Raw genomic sequence first — 14951 nt, 5'->3', positions numbered from 1 at the left:
TTATAAATGTTGTAGGTAATTACACTTACTAAAGTAAAATAAAAATTAAAATTTATGAATTTGTACTGTGCTCCTAGCAATGAAGAGATTAAAAATCAGCGCTAAATTTACTTTGACAAGAATACTGATTCAGTACGCCCAGTGGGGTGAATTCTGAATTATGCTGAATATTATCAGCATTTCATTATACCAAGCTCACTACAGGGGAGTGAGAGCAGATATCAGGAATGATTTCACAGACAGCCTTCTATAAAGGCCCTTTAGAAAAAAGGAAGAAAAAAAATGTATTAAAACCATTTTTATATCAATCTTGTTTGTTTTTCTTCTCTTGAGATTCTATCTCCTGAAAATATTAGTAATTCAGACTGTTTAGCCAAAGTTATGAAATCCTTAAGTCTTTGCCCTTGGTTTTAACAGGGCACAACCCAGGTCCAGTTCTGGCATGTTTGATTAGTGCTCCATGTATTTCAAAGGGCTTCTGTCCATTTAGTGCAGTAGAGAAACTGGCTTTGTGCCCTTTTAAAGGGAAACAGATATGGTATGCCTCTCCATGCAGAATCGTGGTCCTCATGGACTGTCCCTGAGTAGAATTGGCTATTTTGTTTGTGTTATGTAGTGTTGCAGTTACTTATTCTTGATGTAAAGTTTTTTGCCACAAGTTGCATTCCTACTTAAGTGCCATTCATACTGTTTTGCTGGCCCTAAACACCTCTTGATGCATTGCAGGATGAAACCTTTGAGATGGTTAGTTAATGTATTTACCACTGAAGTTGGGTACCTTGGAGGCTTATAAACCCAAGCTGTATCTAAAGCAGGCAGATGGTTGGCCTGGGGCATTCAACCCTGGCCCTGGAAAACCAAAAAAAAAGGTCCAGTACCCTTTGATGCCAAACATCAAAACAGGCTGCCACTAAGAAGAAAGATCTAAGAAAAATCTGAGGGTGCACAATAAATTGAAAAGCTTAACTCCATAATGGTAATGCTGTTATGCTTATTTAATTAGCATTTTAACATTGCTTTGCAGTCCACGTGTGAAAAGCAATGTGTTATTAAGTAGTAGTTTTCCTGTTGATTTTGTCAATCTTCTGTGTAGCATCTTCTTCACTTTTCGCATCTTATGCATTGTGCAAAGTGTAATGCAGATCTAATTTTAAAATGCTACTAATGAAAACATTGCACAAAGGATAGATTATAGAGCTCGTAGTTCTCCAACATGTAAGAAAAGACCATCTAGATGAAGAACTTCATCCTTTGATGCAGGCATTGAGCAACCTGGTCTAGTGGAAGGTGTACCTGCCTACAGTAGGGGGGTTGGAACTAGGTGGTCTTTAAGGTCCCTTCCAAACCATTATGTGATTCTGTGATCCTAGACTACTCTGAAGATCATTCCCCAGTAGAAATCTGAACAATAGTTGTCTTAATTTTGCCATTCAAAAAGAAGAAAGGGCCCACAGATTTCTAGTGTTTATGTTCCTTCATAAAAGAGATTATAAACTGGCACAGTGTTTGAGTTTTTCTGCAGTTTTCTGGCTTACTTCCACTGCAGAGTGCTGGGACACACAGGCACAGTTCATACAGAAAAATTCTATGAGTGCTCCAGGGTCCTCATTTGGCATTTGACAGCTTTTACATTGACACCAGTGAGTGAAGAATCAACCCCTGTGAGGGAAATCTTGCTTCAGCTGAAGTCAGCAGAGTTTTGTCCTCTATCTACAACAGACTAGCATTTGGTCTTTGCCTATAATGGAGTACAAGTAGAGCATGACAGTTCCTAAAAACGCAGGGTCTGAGCTCAAGTCCATCTGCCCAAGCTGGGAAGTAATTATTGTATGTGTACTTTGTTATGATTTGAAGCTAAAATCACCTAGACTTCAAAAAGGCAATGATTTAGCGCTGGATGTGGGAAAACCTAAAATACAACAGTTGGATATAGCTACCAGTAACTGTCTTTTATTATGAAATACAAGCAATAGAAGTTTCTTCCTTTTATCAGATTCTCTGCACTCTGTTATTTTTTTCTTTCCCTTCCTTTTATTTTTTATTTTATTTTTCCATTAGTACTCAATTTATTACATAGCAAGAGCAAATATTTTCATAATAGTCATGCCCATAGTGTGTGGTTTAGACTTCACTTTACACACTCTATTAGAAATGCATTTTCCCCTCCCCTGTTTTTCATTATTTTCAGCCTGGTCAGAAACTTATTTACATTTGTTTTTTTTCCTAAAGAAATGCCAAATTCCTTGACTGAGTATGAGCACTTGCACTATAAGACTTAAGTAATGCAGAAAAAGGCACTGGTATTACTGGTGGGAGAGGAAAGGCACAGTGTTCAGCTGAATTCTAATGATGTAATTTAGCTCTGAAATCCACTGCTCTTGCTAAAGTGCTCAGGGTGACCCACTGCAATTCACAAAATTAACAGAGCCCTGCACATGTTTTGTGCCCATATGTTAAAACACAACTTCCCTTGTGTTATGCTGTGTTTAATGACCTAGGAACCTACATTTTCTGTTGCAAATTAAAACAAAAAAGAACTCACAACTTTAAAAAAAAAAAAAGAAAACCCACATATGGTAAAATGTCTTTGCATCATGTCAGGAAGGACAAATTTTTGTGAGCTTTTTGTTATTCAGCATTGCCTTGTTCATGGAGTTTTCATGCTTTATCTCTCCCTTACTTTGTGTACAACAAGAAATGAACTAAAGTATAGTCAGGCTAAGTGATTTTTCAAAGTTCCTAGAGGAGAATAACAAATGAAGAACTGCACCTCAGTCTGCCAAGTCCCAATTTAGTGATTTCTTCATAAGATTTCAATTCTTTAGGAGTCTGTTTCAGACCCTTTTCTAATTAGGGTGTGATTAAAAATATATTTTTGTAGTCCCTAAAGGGAAGAAATTGGAGATGGATTTGTATTCTAAAAATCCAGTTCAAACATCAGAAACTTGGAAGTGTTGATATCCAGGCTGCCTGGAAAAATTATATTGTGGCAGTTGTATGTGCACGCTGCATTATTTTAAATTCATTTTAGTTCCTTTCCTTAGGATAAATGACAATTGCACTAGCTCTCTGGCTGTCAACAGTGCATGACACCACTGTAATTGTGTCAGCTTAGAAGTTATTTTAACCTCTGTTCACTCCAGAGGTTAGATATTTGGTTACTTCATACAAATACAGCCAACATGTCTTATTTATTATAACTTCCCCTCTGCTGAACAACAGAGTAAAGGCTAAGGAGAGGGACTGTGATTTTTTGCTCTTACAACCCTGACTGTAAGAGCTGCAATGTACATGTGGAAAAGAGAGCAAGAGCATGACAGAGAGTGCACAGGTGTCTGCTAAGGCTGAAAGGAAGACATGGGAATCCTGTCTGCTATTGAGAATGAACAGTAGCAATACTCTCTAAAAAAGCCTCTTCTTGCTAGTGCATAACCCTTGCTTGTGATAGTAACTTTCATTATCATCCTTTCTCATTCATTCCTCTTCTTAAAAGATATGTTTCTATTTAAAGAATTAATAATGACTATACTGTTCTGTCTCATGTCATTACCTCACCCTGCAGAGGGTTTAAGACTGGTGTGTCAGTGGCAGATCCCAGTGTGCATGCAGGGGAGCAGGACTTTTCTGTCTGAGGTCTCAAGGTTAGCTACTTCTTTAACAGGGAGGCAGGCAGAACAGAGCCCAGCTCACGGGGAATCACTATTGTGTTGTAAGGTTAGCAGGATGGAGTTCTTATTTCTCTCGGTATGATGAATACATAATAACAGTTGTAACACATCTTTGGTCTAATTGAATGAAACCCTATTTGCATAAGTAAAACCAGTATAGTTCACACAGCAGTGTATGGACTGTTTTTGATGATGACCACATGTGGAGAACCCTAGGTCTATAAGCAAGTGGCACAAAATGGCTTATGTCCACCCTCCTCCTTGCTTAACACTGCAAAGAAGGTCAGATAGATATTGAGGAGAGGTTGTTGTGTTCTGCATTACCTGGCATACTGTGGGGAAGGCCTTCTGTATTTCCACTGCTGTCTCTGTGGGGCAGGTAATTCACATTACTTACCCAACTTCAAGGACACACCTTTTTAGCAGTGAAGACAGCTGGCTCAGTGCCTCCAGCAGAAAGAAGGAACAGGATATGCTTAGTCATTTCTTCCACATTATGAGACTGATCTTTCTGGCTTGGAAACTGAAAAATGTTGTGTTTTTTTTTTTCAGTGGGAACATAATCAAACTCTGTAAATGCATCTTAGTAGAAAAATGTATGATAGCAATGGGTTGCATGAAAAGCAGCCTGGAACAGAAAAAATACAGAATGAAGAAGGGAGAATTTATATGTGACAGATATAGAAGTTGTTTCTATAACTGTTGTTTTGCAGTTGGTCTGGAAGCCTGCTTTTTTTGCATTTTTGCCTTTTTTTTTTTTATTTCTGTTAGAGAAGAATAAAAGAAAAAAGCCAGTGTTTTTAACCAGAGAGAAGACTTGCAACAATGCTGCCTCGTGTCATGAATGATTGCCAGCCCTCCCCCTCCAATTATTTGTTACTCAAGCATAAATTTCCCACTGAAATTCAGATTGATGGCAGTTAGAAAACAAACAACAAAAAAATCTCACTGAGAATGTATAAAAATTGAGCACTTCCTGTCAGACCACTTTCTTCCACCACACTCTTTATCCACGTTTTCTAATTTCAATCCTGCTTTAAGCACACAGTCGATTCTTTTTATGCATTAGTTCCTGTGTAGTGCAATATTTTACAGATGAACTCCTGCTGTTAACTCTAAAATCAAACTCTTTGGCCTTTTTTAGGTCCTCAGTCAACTGATCATAAGCCTGGAGTACAATTAGTCATATCCTACGAGAACACCCGTCTGACAATAATGTTGAAACACATGAGGAATATTGTGAGTATTTTTATCACTGTCTGTAACTTATAATAAGTCCTTGCATTTGCAGAGTACCATGAAAACATTAATCCTCAAGCACCCTTTGTGGGGTAACTTAATTTTAACTCAAACTAACGACAGTGCTGTTCTGTCATCATTTAACGCTTGTTTTCTTCCTTTGAGCTCATTCAGTACAGGGATGGCACAGATACAGAAACTGGTTTTCCTGAGTGGTTGGTAACGGCCTTTTCCAGCCTACACAGAAAACCATTTTGTATCACTATTTTGGCCCTTTCAGCTGATGCATTTTGATACCAGACAGAAAAAAGGCATCATGCAGTGGCATGACTTCTGTAGGCTACCAGTCTGGCATTATTGATTGTATATCCATATATTTCTCTCAAGTCCAGCATGACATCAATGAACAGGGGAGAGCTCAGCAGAGTGGTGTACTTTAAGAAGCAATGTAATTTGGTGGGGTGATGCTCAGCTTTGTAAGATGCTCTCTGTCACAAGGCTAAGTGGTAAATGCTGTATGTTCCTGGAGCCAGACTATGAGGGGGAAGCTGGCAGCAGTCCTGCAGCACAAGACAGGTGAAACTGGCTCATGAGGATGTCTTGAGAGATCTAGCTGGTGCCGTGTGTGAGCTCTCGGCTGAAGCAGCACGTCTGCTGTTTCATAATGAGTTTGGCTGCTTAGATGTGCTCTTGAATTCCCAGTGGCTCAGGTCTCAAGTAATGGCTGTGGCAAAAAGATCCTTCACTACCTTTGTCTAGCTAGGAGCTAAAAGCATTTATTAACTGTTGTGGGTTCTGGCATACACTGATGCCATCTCCATCCCAAACTGGATTACAATTGCTTTCCCTAAATAGGGCCAAACTGAAGAGCTTATGTGAGCACCAGCCAGTAATGAAACAAGGCTGAATGTTTAATTAGTTGTATGAGACACATGAGGCTTACACAGCTCCAGCTGTTCTCTATTGGCTGCTTCAGCTTCTGTTTTGCAATTCAAGCATGTTCATTTTGGTCTATAACATCCAATACATCTCTGTCCTGAGAGACTTGTCTTTTGTTTCATGTGTGCCACCTTGACAGGTAAGATCAGCCTCTACTGACAGGTCCAATTTATACAAACTTTACCTTCTGGATATGGTATAAAACCCTGCTTTTTTTTTTTTTTTTTCTGTTGTGCTTTTTACAGGTAAGTGACTTTGATAAACATCTGTGAAAGTTCTAGTTGCTGGGAGGGGTATATTTAAATGATTGCCATGCTGATGACATCACTGCGTGTCCAGGCAGGTGCTGTAGAGGCACATACAGAGACACAGATATCAGAAAGAGTCTTTCTCCTTCCTTCCATAAGTTAAAACCTATAGGTTCCTAATTGTGTTCTTTAACTTAGAAAGTTCCATCCATTTAATTAAATGAAAATAAATTACAGCATAGATAGCTGTGTTTAGCAAACATAAAATCCAGGGAATCATTATGGAAAGGGAGAATACAACCTTAAGTTATGGTGTCGCTCTTGAAAGTAGGTGACTAAAATCCTACTTGCAGAGAAGTGGTAGGGTCCAATTCAGTAAGACAGTGATTCATGACTCAAAAATTAGGTCATTGGTTTAGAACCCTAACTTAGGCAATCATGTTTTTAAATCCTGGGATTTCAATTCCTTTTTTCCATCTGGCTATCCATCTATCATCATCTGATCTGAAATATGAAATAGTAGTGCTTTGGGCTACTGTGATACTGGACTGCCTTCAGACTAGTAACCTATAACATAAGGTTTTTTATCCCATTAGTAATCTTCTCAGCTTTCCAGTCACATAAAGCAATCTCTCTGGCATGCTTTTTCCTTTTCTTTTTTCTTTTTTTTCCTTTTCTTCCTCTTTCTTTTCCCTTTCCTTTTCCCTTTCTTTTCTTCCTTTCCCTCCCTTTCCCTTTTTGCCTTTCCCCTTTTCCTCTCTCCCCTTTCCCTTTCCTTTTTTCCTTTTTTTGGTTGAGCTGAACAGGGATTTTATAAATATGCCAAGATTGTATCTTATTCAAGACATGTTAAAGCTATTTCAGGTATAGTCAGTCTTTTGCAGTGTCTCACTAATTACATTTTAGTGGTTCATCTGCACAGAGATTACTTTGCTATCTTGTTTTATTTCATAATTTATAGTAAATAATTTTTGTGCTGCTCTTCCCCGTTTAATTTATCTCTTTTAGAGATTTTATGATATGTTCAGATGTGAAAATAATTGTAGTGGGCCAAATTAATCCCAAATGTAGCTTCACAGAACTGACAAGAATTGTGATAGAGACTTTCGATTCATGCAAATAAATTTTATTTAGTATTTGTATATTTACTTCTAAGGGGTTTAATACGAGATCTACATCCTGCTGTGCAAATTGTATATTAGTGATGTTCATTGCCATTGTCAGGTGTCACATAGGTTTTTTTAAAGGAGGAAATCAGAAGAGTACAATGCTATTACTTTGCAGGTCGTTTTCATAAAGGCAACCCCATTCATGTGGGATGTCAGAGACAAAAAATGCTATAGCAGTTGAGTGAGTATTAGTCTGGTGCAGACAAGCCAGAGGTCTGTGATGTGAGTGCATGCATGGACTCCACAGTGCAAGCACTTTTGATCTAATGCATCCACATGAGCCAGTTTTCTTGCAGATCAACAGGTCATTCATCCCTAGATCTGCTTCAGAATCTCCTCTCCCTTGCCACTGAAGCATTCCAGTCAGGTGTTACGAAAGCCAGTCCTGCTTGAAGAAAACTCTATCAAAAATTCTTCAAAGACCAACAGTAGAGAAGAACAGCCTTATAGATTTTGTGACTGGAAAGGACCATTAATCTAATCTAACCTGTAAAGCACAAGCTATATTTTTTCACTGAGAAAATCCTTTCATCTAGACCAGCAATGCCGCCAAAGAGACTGAGCACAGAGGTGTTAAGACTGCTTGTGAATGTTTGTCTACAGTTTAAGATCGGGTGCACAATGAAGATGGGTTCTATTAATAGACATTTATAAGATACTAACGATGCTTCAGTCTCAAAAGTTTCCTCAGCAATTCATAGTTCTATTTGAATCCTGTGATTCTGTAAGTCAAGTGACTCACATCAGACTGCTTCCACTTATGATTTGAATGGCATCACCAAGATTGCTAAGGAAAAAAACACCTTTAAATCCAATTTTTGAACATACAAAAGCCACACTGCTAATAAAATGCAATTTTCCAAACATATATATCATATAATTTAAAATCAGCTTCTTTGGGCATTGTTCGCTCCACTCAAATGCAGACAATGCAACACTGGGCACTTCATGCATAGGCAGTACAACCAATATTGCCTTGATAAAGTGAAGCTGGGCTAGAGGAAAACCTTTGTGTAGGGATGAAAACCATAGGGGTTATATGGTAAGACCAGGAGAGTTTGCCTCTGAGGTCACAGAGGATGTGGCAGCTGGAGAGGATGAGACACAGTGGGCTTCTACAAACACTATATCACAGTACCAGGCAAAGTGCACTAAGTGGTCTTAGGAGGAAGATACAGGAGAACCAGGGGAGGTTTGTTTTGCCGTGTAAAAGGACTTGTTAGCTAAGAACAAAAACTGTGTGTTTGTGACAGCACAATATCCAGAAAGGCAGGAGTAAGATAACAGGGTTATTGCTAGGAAGAAAGCCTGAGAGTCTACCCTAAAAATGTAGGCTCCTAGATCTGTGTAAATCTGTGGAGGTGGATTTATGAAAATTGAAAGACACATAGGTTTTGAACTCGATCCTCAGGACTAGTTCCATTCATCTGTATTAACCAACACAGAGAATGGAGGATATCAAGACCATGCCAAATCATACACAGAGCAGACTATCACAGTATCACGGTATCACAGTATGCTAGAGATTGGAAAGGACCTCAAAAGATCATCTAGTCCAATCCCCCTGCCAGAGCAGGTACTAGCTTAGTACTGCCCAGCCAGAATCAGCCAGGCTATCTACTGCTGCACTGCTGGGCTTGCTCATCTTCTCAAGAAGACACCAGAGGAAAAAGAAATAGCCATTTCTGAAGTTCAGAAAAGGTTGGCTGATATATTTCTTTTTCTGCTTCACAGAGAGCCAGAAGGGAGCAGTGGTTCCGTACTGGCTCAGGAGGAAGTCTCCTTTGCCTGCTGACTTTATTGCCATGACTTCAGGCATGCCGTGTTTTTCTAGATAAGCAGCTAAACTTCCAATCCTTGCTGCTAAACATCTTTGCCCATTTCTTCTTGTGGACAGAATAACTCCTCAGGGTAGTGGGGAGGAGAAACAAAGCCAACTTATCCTGAACCTCATGCCAATAAATGTAAAATGTTACTAGAATTCAGGAAAGCATGTGTGGGTGATGAATTCGCAACCAATTTTATAGGGGGAAAATTTGCTGCAAGAAAAATAGACTCCTACAGTACTTTCCAAAACTACTTCCATCTTTCCTTTTAGAAAAGCTCTGAAACTGTCATGTAGCGCTCTCTGTGATTAATGATTTTGGGTTAGCTGATGTGTGGGTGACGGATTAGCAATCATCTTTGGGTTTACACAGACATCCAGCCTCTTTCCATTTTGTGTCCTACACCATCTGAGTACAAATGGCTTCCAAAAATGTTGTGAGACATGACGGCTTAAATGCATTGGGAAGAAAGGTGAGAGCCAAGCTTTTCCTAAACCATGGGGATGAAATCTGTTTCTAAGCCTGCAGGTGCAGGACTGTAGGGAAGTTCCCATGTACAGTACAGGTTGATGCTTCACTGCCTTTGCTGGGTTTTGTCTTTAGCTTGAGGTCAGTAAGGGATGGGGATTTTTGTTCAGTCTCAGTTCCCATTATTCCTTTCATTGGCCCACTAACTTTTATACTTTATGAATATCATTATATAGATTAAAATGGAAAATCTATTACCTGCCAGCAATGCAGTGCCTGCCAATTAAATAAAAGCTACATTATCCTTTCAGAATATTATGAGTGTATCCTGCTTTTCTTTACTATGGCCCATGGATCACCCAACAAGTATTGGGAGGAAGTTACACAGGTATGCCAAGCCTGGTCAGTCATCCAGGAATGGAAAACAAGTGGAAAAATTCTCTCTCAGCTGAACAAAGGTTATTCAGAAAGTATTGATGACAGAATGAAATCAGTAGCTTGGCTGATGGAGGGAGGTAACACATTCAGATGGAGTTCTCTGTAGACTGGCAGAGAAAAACAGAGTAAAACACTATGGAAAGAAAGCTCTTGTGCTAACTCTAGTTCATCGTAGACTCTGGATTTAATTTTATATTCATAGAAAATGCTTTTGCATTAAAATTTAATGGAAATTAGCTTAGATAGACTATGTCCTCTTTTGGACTGAAATATAGCTGAACACCTGTAAGCAAAGTGTACTACTACTCAGCAGTAGTTTAAATTAGAAAGGGATGAGGTCTGTTTTTTTTTGTGACAGAGGGATTACTGTTGGATTCCAATATATTTGTTATGAAAGGTGTTTGACAAATTCCTGTTGTACAAAAAGTTGTGTTATTATTTCGTGTTAAACCCTTTAATCTGTCACAGTCATAATACTGCCTCAGCCCTAAATTCTAACTGCTAATTTTTCAATAAGTAATTCCCTGCATAGCTGATAGATGTTGAATAAGGGGGGAAAACACAAAACCCAAGAGTGAGTTCTGTTTAGTAATGTGAGTGATCTGGTAGATGAAGGTGAACATAAATTAAATTTGGCACTGGTTGCAAATGAAGAACACATTAAAAATAGGGTAGACAGAGCAAGATCAAGAGAATAAAAGTAACTTCCAAAAGCCTTCAACCAGCTTGGATAAATGAGAAATATTTCCTCAGGGAAATATAGATCTATATCTCACAGTAATGTGAAGATAAAACAAGCAAATGGTGAGATATGAGGTTGCTATGAGAGATGCCAATGAGATGCCAGGCCAGATCCTGGTTTCATGGTGCAGAAAGAAAGTGGTTCATCTTTATAAGGCTTTGATAGTAAAATATTTCTCTCAGGACATTTTTATTTTAAAGTAGAATACAAGTTCAAAGAACAGTGACTTGGGAGTGATTGATTCTTAAGAGTGATTTATTGTTGCTAAACTTAGTTAAGAACAGACTAACAAGAACACAAGTCAATTGTGAAGATATTTAAGGGAAAAGACAGCAAGGTTCAAGAGGAATTATTTAGAACATCGAGCAATGGGGTCAGTAGAAATCATGGCAGGTAATCAAGGAACAGAAATCGCATGCATTGTATAATGAAGGGTTTTTTTCTTACAAAGGGAAATGGCAAGCTGTAGAATAGTCTAAAGGAAAGCGGAGGGAATCTCCATACAGTTTGAGGAATTTAAAACAGTCTGGACCTGACATATATATATTTCCTTAAATAATTAAGAAACTGAAAAGGAAAAAAGGGTGAAGACACTGATAACAGTGTCACTATTTCTTTATGTGTTTTTATATTCCCTTACTATCTGTGCCTAGGCAAGAAAAGTGTATGTATGTGACAGAAAGATAGAACAACAGCATTTGCTTATGTTTCTTTTCTCAAAGGCTGATTTTTTTCTCATGCCGTCTAGCAGGCAATGGTGTTAATCTGGACTGATTTCAAAAGAAAAGAGAAATGGGGATTTGTCTTAAGTATTTGTTCTCCTCTGTGCTTTGTTCAAGAGACAAGAAATTCTGGGCTCTGTGTTTCTTAAGGCCCAAACTAGATCAGTCTTATCTCAGCCAGTGTCATAGAATCTGCGATTAAATATTTATCTGAAAATTAAGTGTTCTAAGCACAACGATAAAGCAGGGTTGACAGCAATGGAATTCACCTTCTTTTACAAGCTTGGTGGCAATTCTGGAATAAAAGTTTCAGAGACTCGTTCATGAAACCTGCTCTCTGCATTCTATGCTCTGCACCAATATCACTTACCTGTAAAATAATGCAATTTTAAAGCATGACTGAACCTTGATTCCTTTCATCTATGCAAAAAAGGAGAGTTTAAATGGCTTAAAGATAGTAATACAGCATGTGGTTCAGGATTCTAGAACACATCCTGTCACCTCCTCCTCTTTTGGAAAAAGTCTTCAATGTGGTTCTTGTTCAGATCTTTTACTGGGAATTGTACGTATAATACATTCATACTTCTAGTTATACAGTCTCCTTCTTTTACATTATTTTTGCAGCCTTCATAGCTTTTGTACCACATGGTGCAATGTGGAGCACCCAGTAGTCTAGTCTTAGTGAAATATCAGAGGGGTAACAAGAGCTCATGAACTAGACATAAGCTTTAAGTGAGCTGGATAGGGACACAAGCCATTCTAAGATATCTGTTGTTAATTCAGGAACAGTAGTAAATGCACACAAAGCTGTATCATTGCTTGCTGGAGCTAAACTCTAGCCTTCCTTGTCTGCTACTGCCAGTGGCCAGTAAAAAGCAAGAGGCTGTTTTACCTGACGGTTATAGTCATGTGGTTGTACAGACTGCCCCATTTCTTTCTGGATCATCAAGACAATAAATCGTTCTCTTGAACTGGGCATCAGAGCTACATCTCACTTCCTTTCTTCACCTTTCTGAAAGCATTCAATTCTGGTTTCAGAGCCCTATAGAAATAAAGGCTTATCAAAGAAACCTTTATGACCTTTTGGGTGTCACGGGCCAGTTTTCACTTTATTTCCTTCATTTAAACAGAGTTAGATGGCCTTTCCTCTAAAATGGCTGAAGTAGATCAGAAGCATTTTGCATAGTTCTTAGGAAGCGCTGAATCTTTTGGGTCCAGCATGCTTCCCCGACTGTCTTTGTCTTTATGAGAAAAAAAAACCCAACAGTTTTTGTTAAATATTTAATGTGTTCTTTTCAAAAATCTCACAGTCTATGTGCCTTGGCCTAATGGGAGTGGGATTCAGTTTGAAGCTAAGATACATAAATATATGACGTGATGGAATTCAGTTGCCTAATCATGGCTATTTCAAATACCATGAAGTATCTTGCTTGACTTATGATGACCGCTCTAGAATGGTGTCAATTTTCTATAAAGCCTATGTTGCATTTCCAACTCCATAAGCACCTTTGTCATCTGAAGTGTCATGAAGCAGCAGTATTGTAGAAACTGGGTTCTAGTCTAGGTGCCTAAACTCTCATTTTGTTCGCGGGAGACTTAAGTCCTGGTTCATTTTCCTAAACATATAGGACATGACTTAACACCTCCCATCTGGCCTTCAGCTGCCACTGCAGAAGAGGAGAGCCTCAGGAAAGGCCTGTTTGATGTCTGACAGTTTATACAGGTATTTTAAGCATCTTATATGTCTCAAACGGTGCCAGACACTAAGTATGGGCAATTTAACCAAGCCACGCCAGGAGATGTCTATAGTAGGGTAAACCAAATCTCTTTCTGGCCTCCCTGCTTGACAGGATTATAAAGATCTGCTTAGACTTTTCTGGGAACTTACATGCCTGTCTCATGTATGGACCAGGATAGGTCAACACCCTGAGATTTTGTCCAGAGCTGGTGTGTCCATTGCAGGGCATTAGCTGTGACGTTTCCCTTACATCTTGGTGACTATTAGTTTTACTCATCTCACAGCCAGGAGGACTTGGAGAGTATTGGTTAGTTCTTGAGAGATTTTGGGATTCAGGACAGCTCTAGACCCTATTTTTGCCAGCATAGTTCTCCCTGCTAGGGATGCTATGTATCATCTAGTAGTACTATGCTAGGAATGCAGTGTACCATCTTTTATTAATAGCTAGGCTGCACAAGTCCGTGCTACTCTGCTACAAACAAAGCCAAACCAGTAAACCTGCACTTTGTGTTGGCCTAAAAGCCTTATTTCACTTGGGAGAGAAAGGGATGGAATGAACTACAGTGACAAAAACACTGTTTTCCTTTGAATTAGCAGTATTCACATTAGGCACTGTTGACCCATTTGGTGCACTGACAAGCTGCATGCAGAACAGGCAGTTTGATCTTGGCATTGAAGGTATTGGGCTGCACAAAGTGCATACGCTGTATTTAGAGATTCAAATCAATAACATGGATAGAGTACCTTTGTATTTTTGTCATAGTAAATGACACAGTCATCTGGAGGCTTGCTCCTCTGACCCTAGTGGATTTCTGAAAGGTATAAAATGCCTGCTCAAAAAATGCATTCCTGAACTTGCCTCAAACAAAATCTGTGTTGCCCTAAAATGCTATATCTTTTTATTTCCCTGAATTAACATGAGAGAACCTTCATGCTTTTTTTGTTGCTTTGCCACTGACCTCCATGTCAGTGACCTCTGTCACAGTGTGTCTTCTGTATTTATATATACACTCAGGTGCATGCAGAAGTTAGGAGTAGGAATCAACTTGTTCACAAAGAAGAAGGAAGGGAAATCAGGATCAGAAAACATAATAAAATTTATCCTGCAGAGAAGCAGTTAAACGTTTTCAAATTTTAGGTGAAAAAAGAAAGCAGTTCTTGGCATAAAATACCTTATTAGTGCACTCACTTTTGGCTGGTTGCTTTTCTGTTTTGTCTTGCCAGTAGCAGACAGTGCAGAACGCACCATAGAGATACAGTGGATAATCTTCTTTTGTAATTATTATTTAATTACTGCAGATGTGATTTTTTTTTTAAGTTATTTGAAAATATTTTGTGATAGGAAAGCTAAGGGCTTGGTAGCAATGTAGAATAGAGGTGTTCAGTGCTTTGGGATATGCAGAGCTCAAAGGAAAAACAAGGAAAGGTCTTCAGTCACATGGCAGGATTTAGGAAATAACAACACAACCGCCCATTCACACAACAATCCCATTTGTCCTGAAGGCTTATATATCTTATTAATCTGTTTTTGAAGGAGCCTCTTGCTTTGTAATATCTTCTTACTGCTATAATATACTTACTGTAATATTGTCTTACTGCTGATTATTTTCTCAGCTCTTTAAATTTAGAATTAGCCCAGAGGACGTTATCTTTTTCTAAGGCAGAGGCTATATTTGTTAATTAAGCTGCAGCCTACAAAGACGGGGTTTAGCCATCTCTGCTAAGTTACTCAGGGACTCCGAGAAAGTGAAGGG

At 38.8% G+C, this 14951-nt stretch overlaps 1 protein-coding gene across 3 annotated transcripts in view; it reads left to right on the top strand.

The window, feature by feature from the left end:
• Positions 1 to 14951, top strand: part of PIK3C2G (phosphatidylinositol-4-phosphate 3-kinase catalytic subunit type 2 gamma) — a 210475-nt gene that overhangs the window by 182386 nt on the left and 13138 nt on the right. For 2 of the 3 annotated variants that reach the window (XM_061363896.1, XM_061363895.1), the window contains exon 31: positions 4813 to 4907. In XM_061363896.1, the coding sequence (XP_061219880.1) occupies positions 4813 to 4907 (95 nt within the window). Of the gene's footprint in view, positions 1 to 4047; positions 4190 to 4812; positions 4908 to 14951 lie in introns of those variants that run through there. The other variant, XM_061363897.1, reaches the window with a different exon arrangement.

This window comes from Neopsephotus bourkii, unplaced genomic scaffold, assembly GCF_033783945.1.
Source record: "Neopsephotus bourkii isolate Nb327-2 ecotype Australia unplaced genomic scaffold, CSIRO-AGI_Nbou_v1 NB_1183, whole genome shotgun sequence".
In the NCBI taxonomy this organism is placed as follows: Eukaryota; Metazoa; Chordata; class Aves; order Psittaciformes; family Psittacidae; genus Neopsephotus; species Neopsephotus bourkii.
Note: the sequence above shows the minus strand (reverse complement) of the source record. Positions and strands in the feature narration are given on the sequence as shown.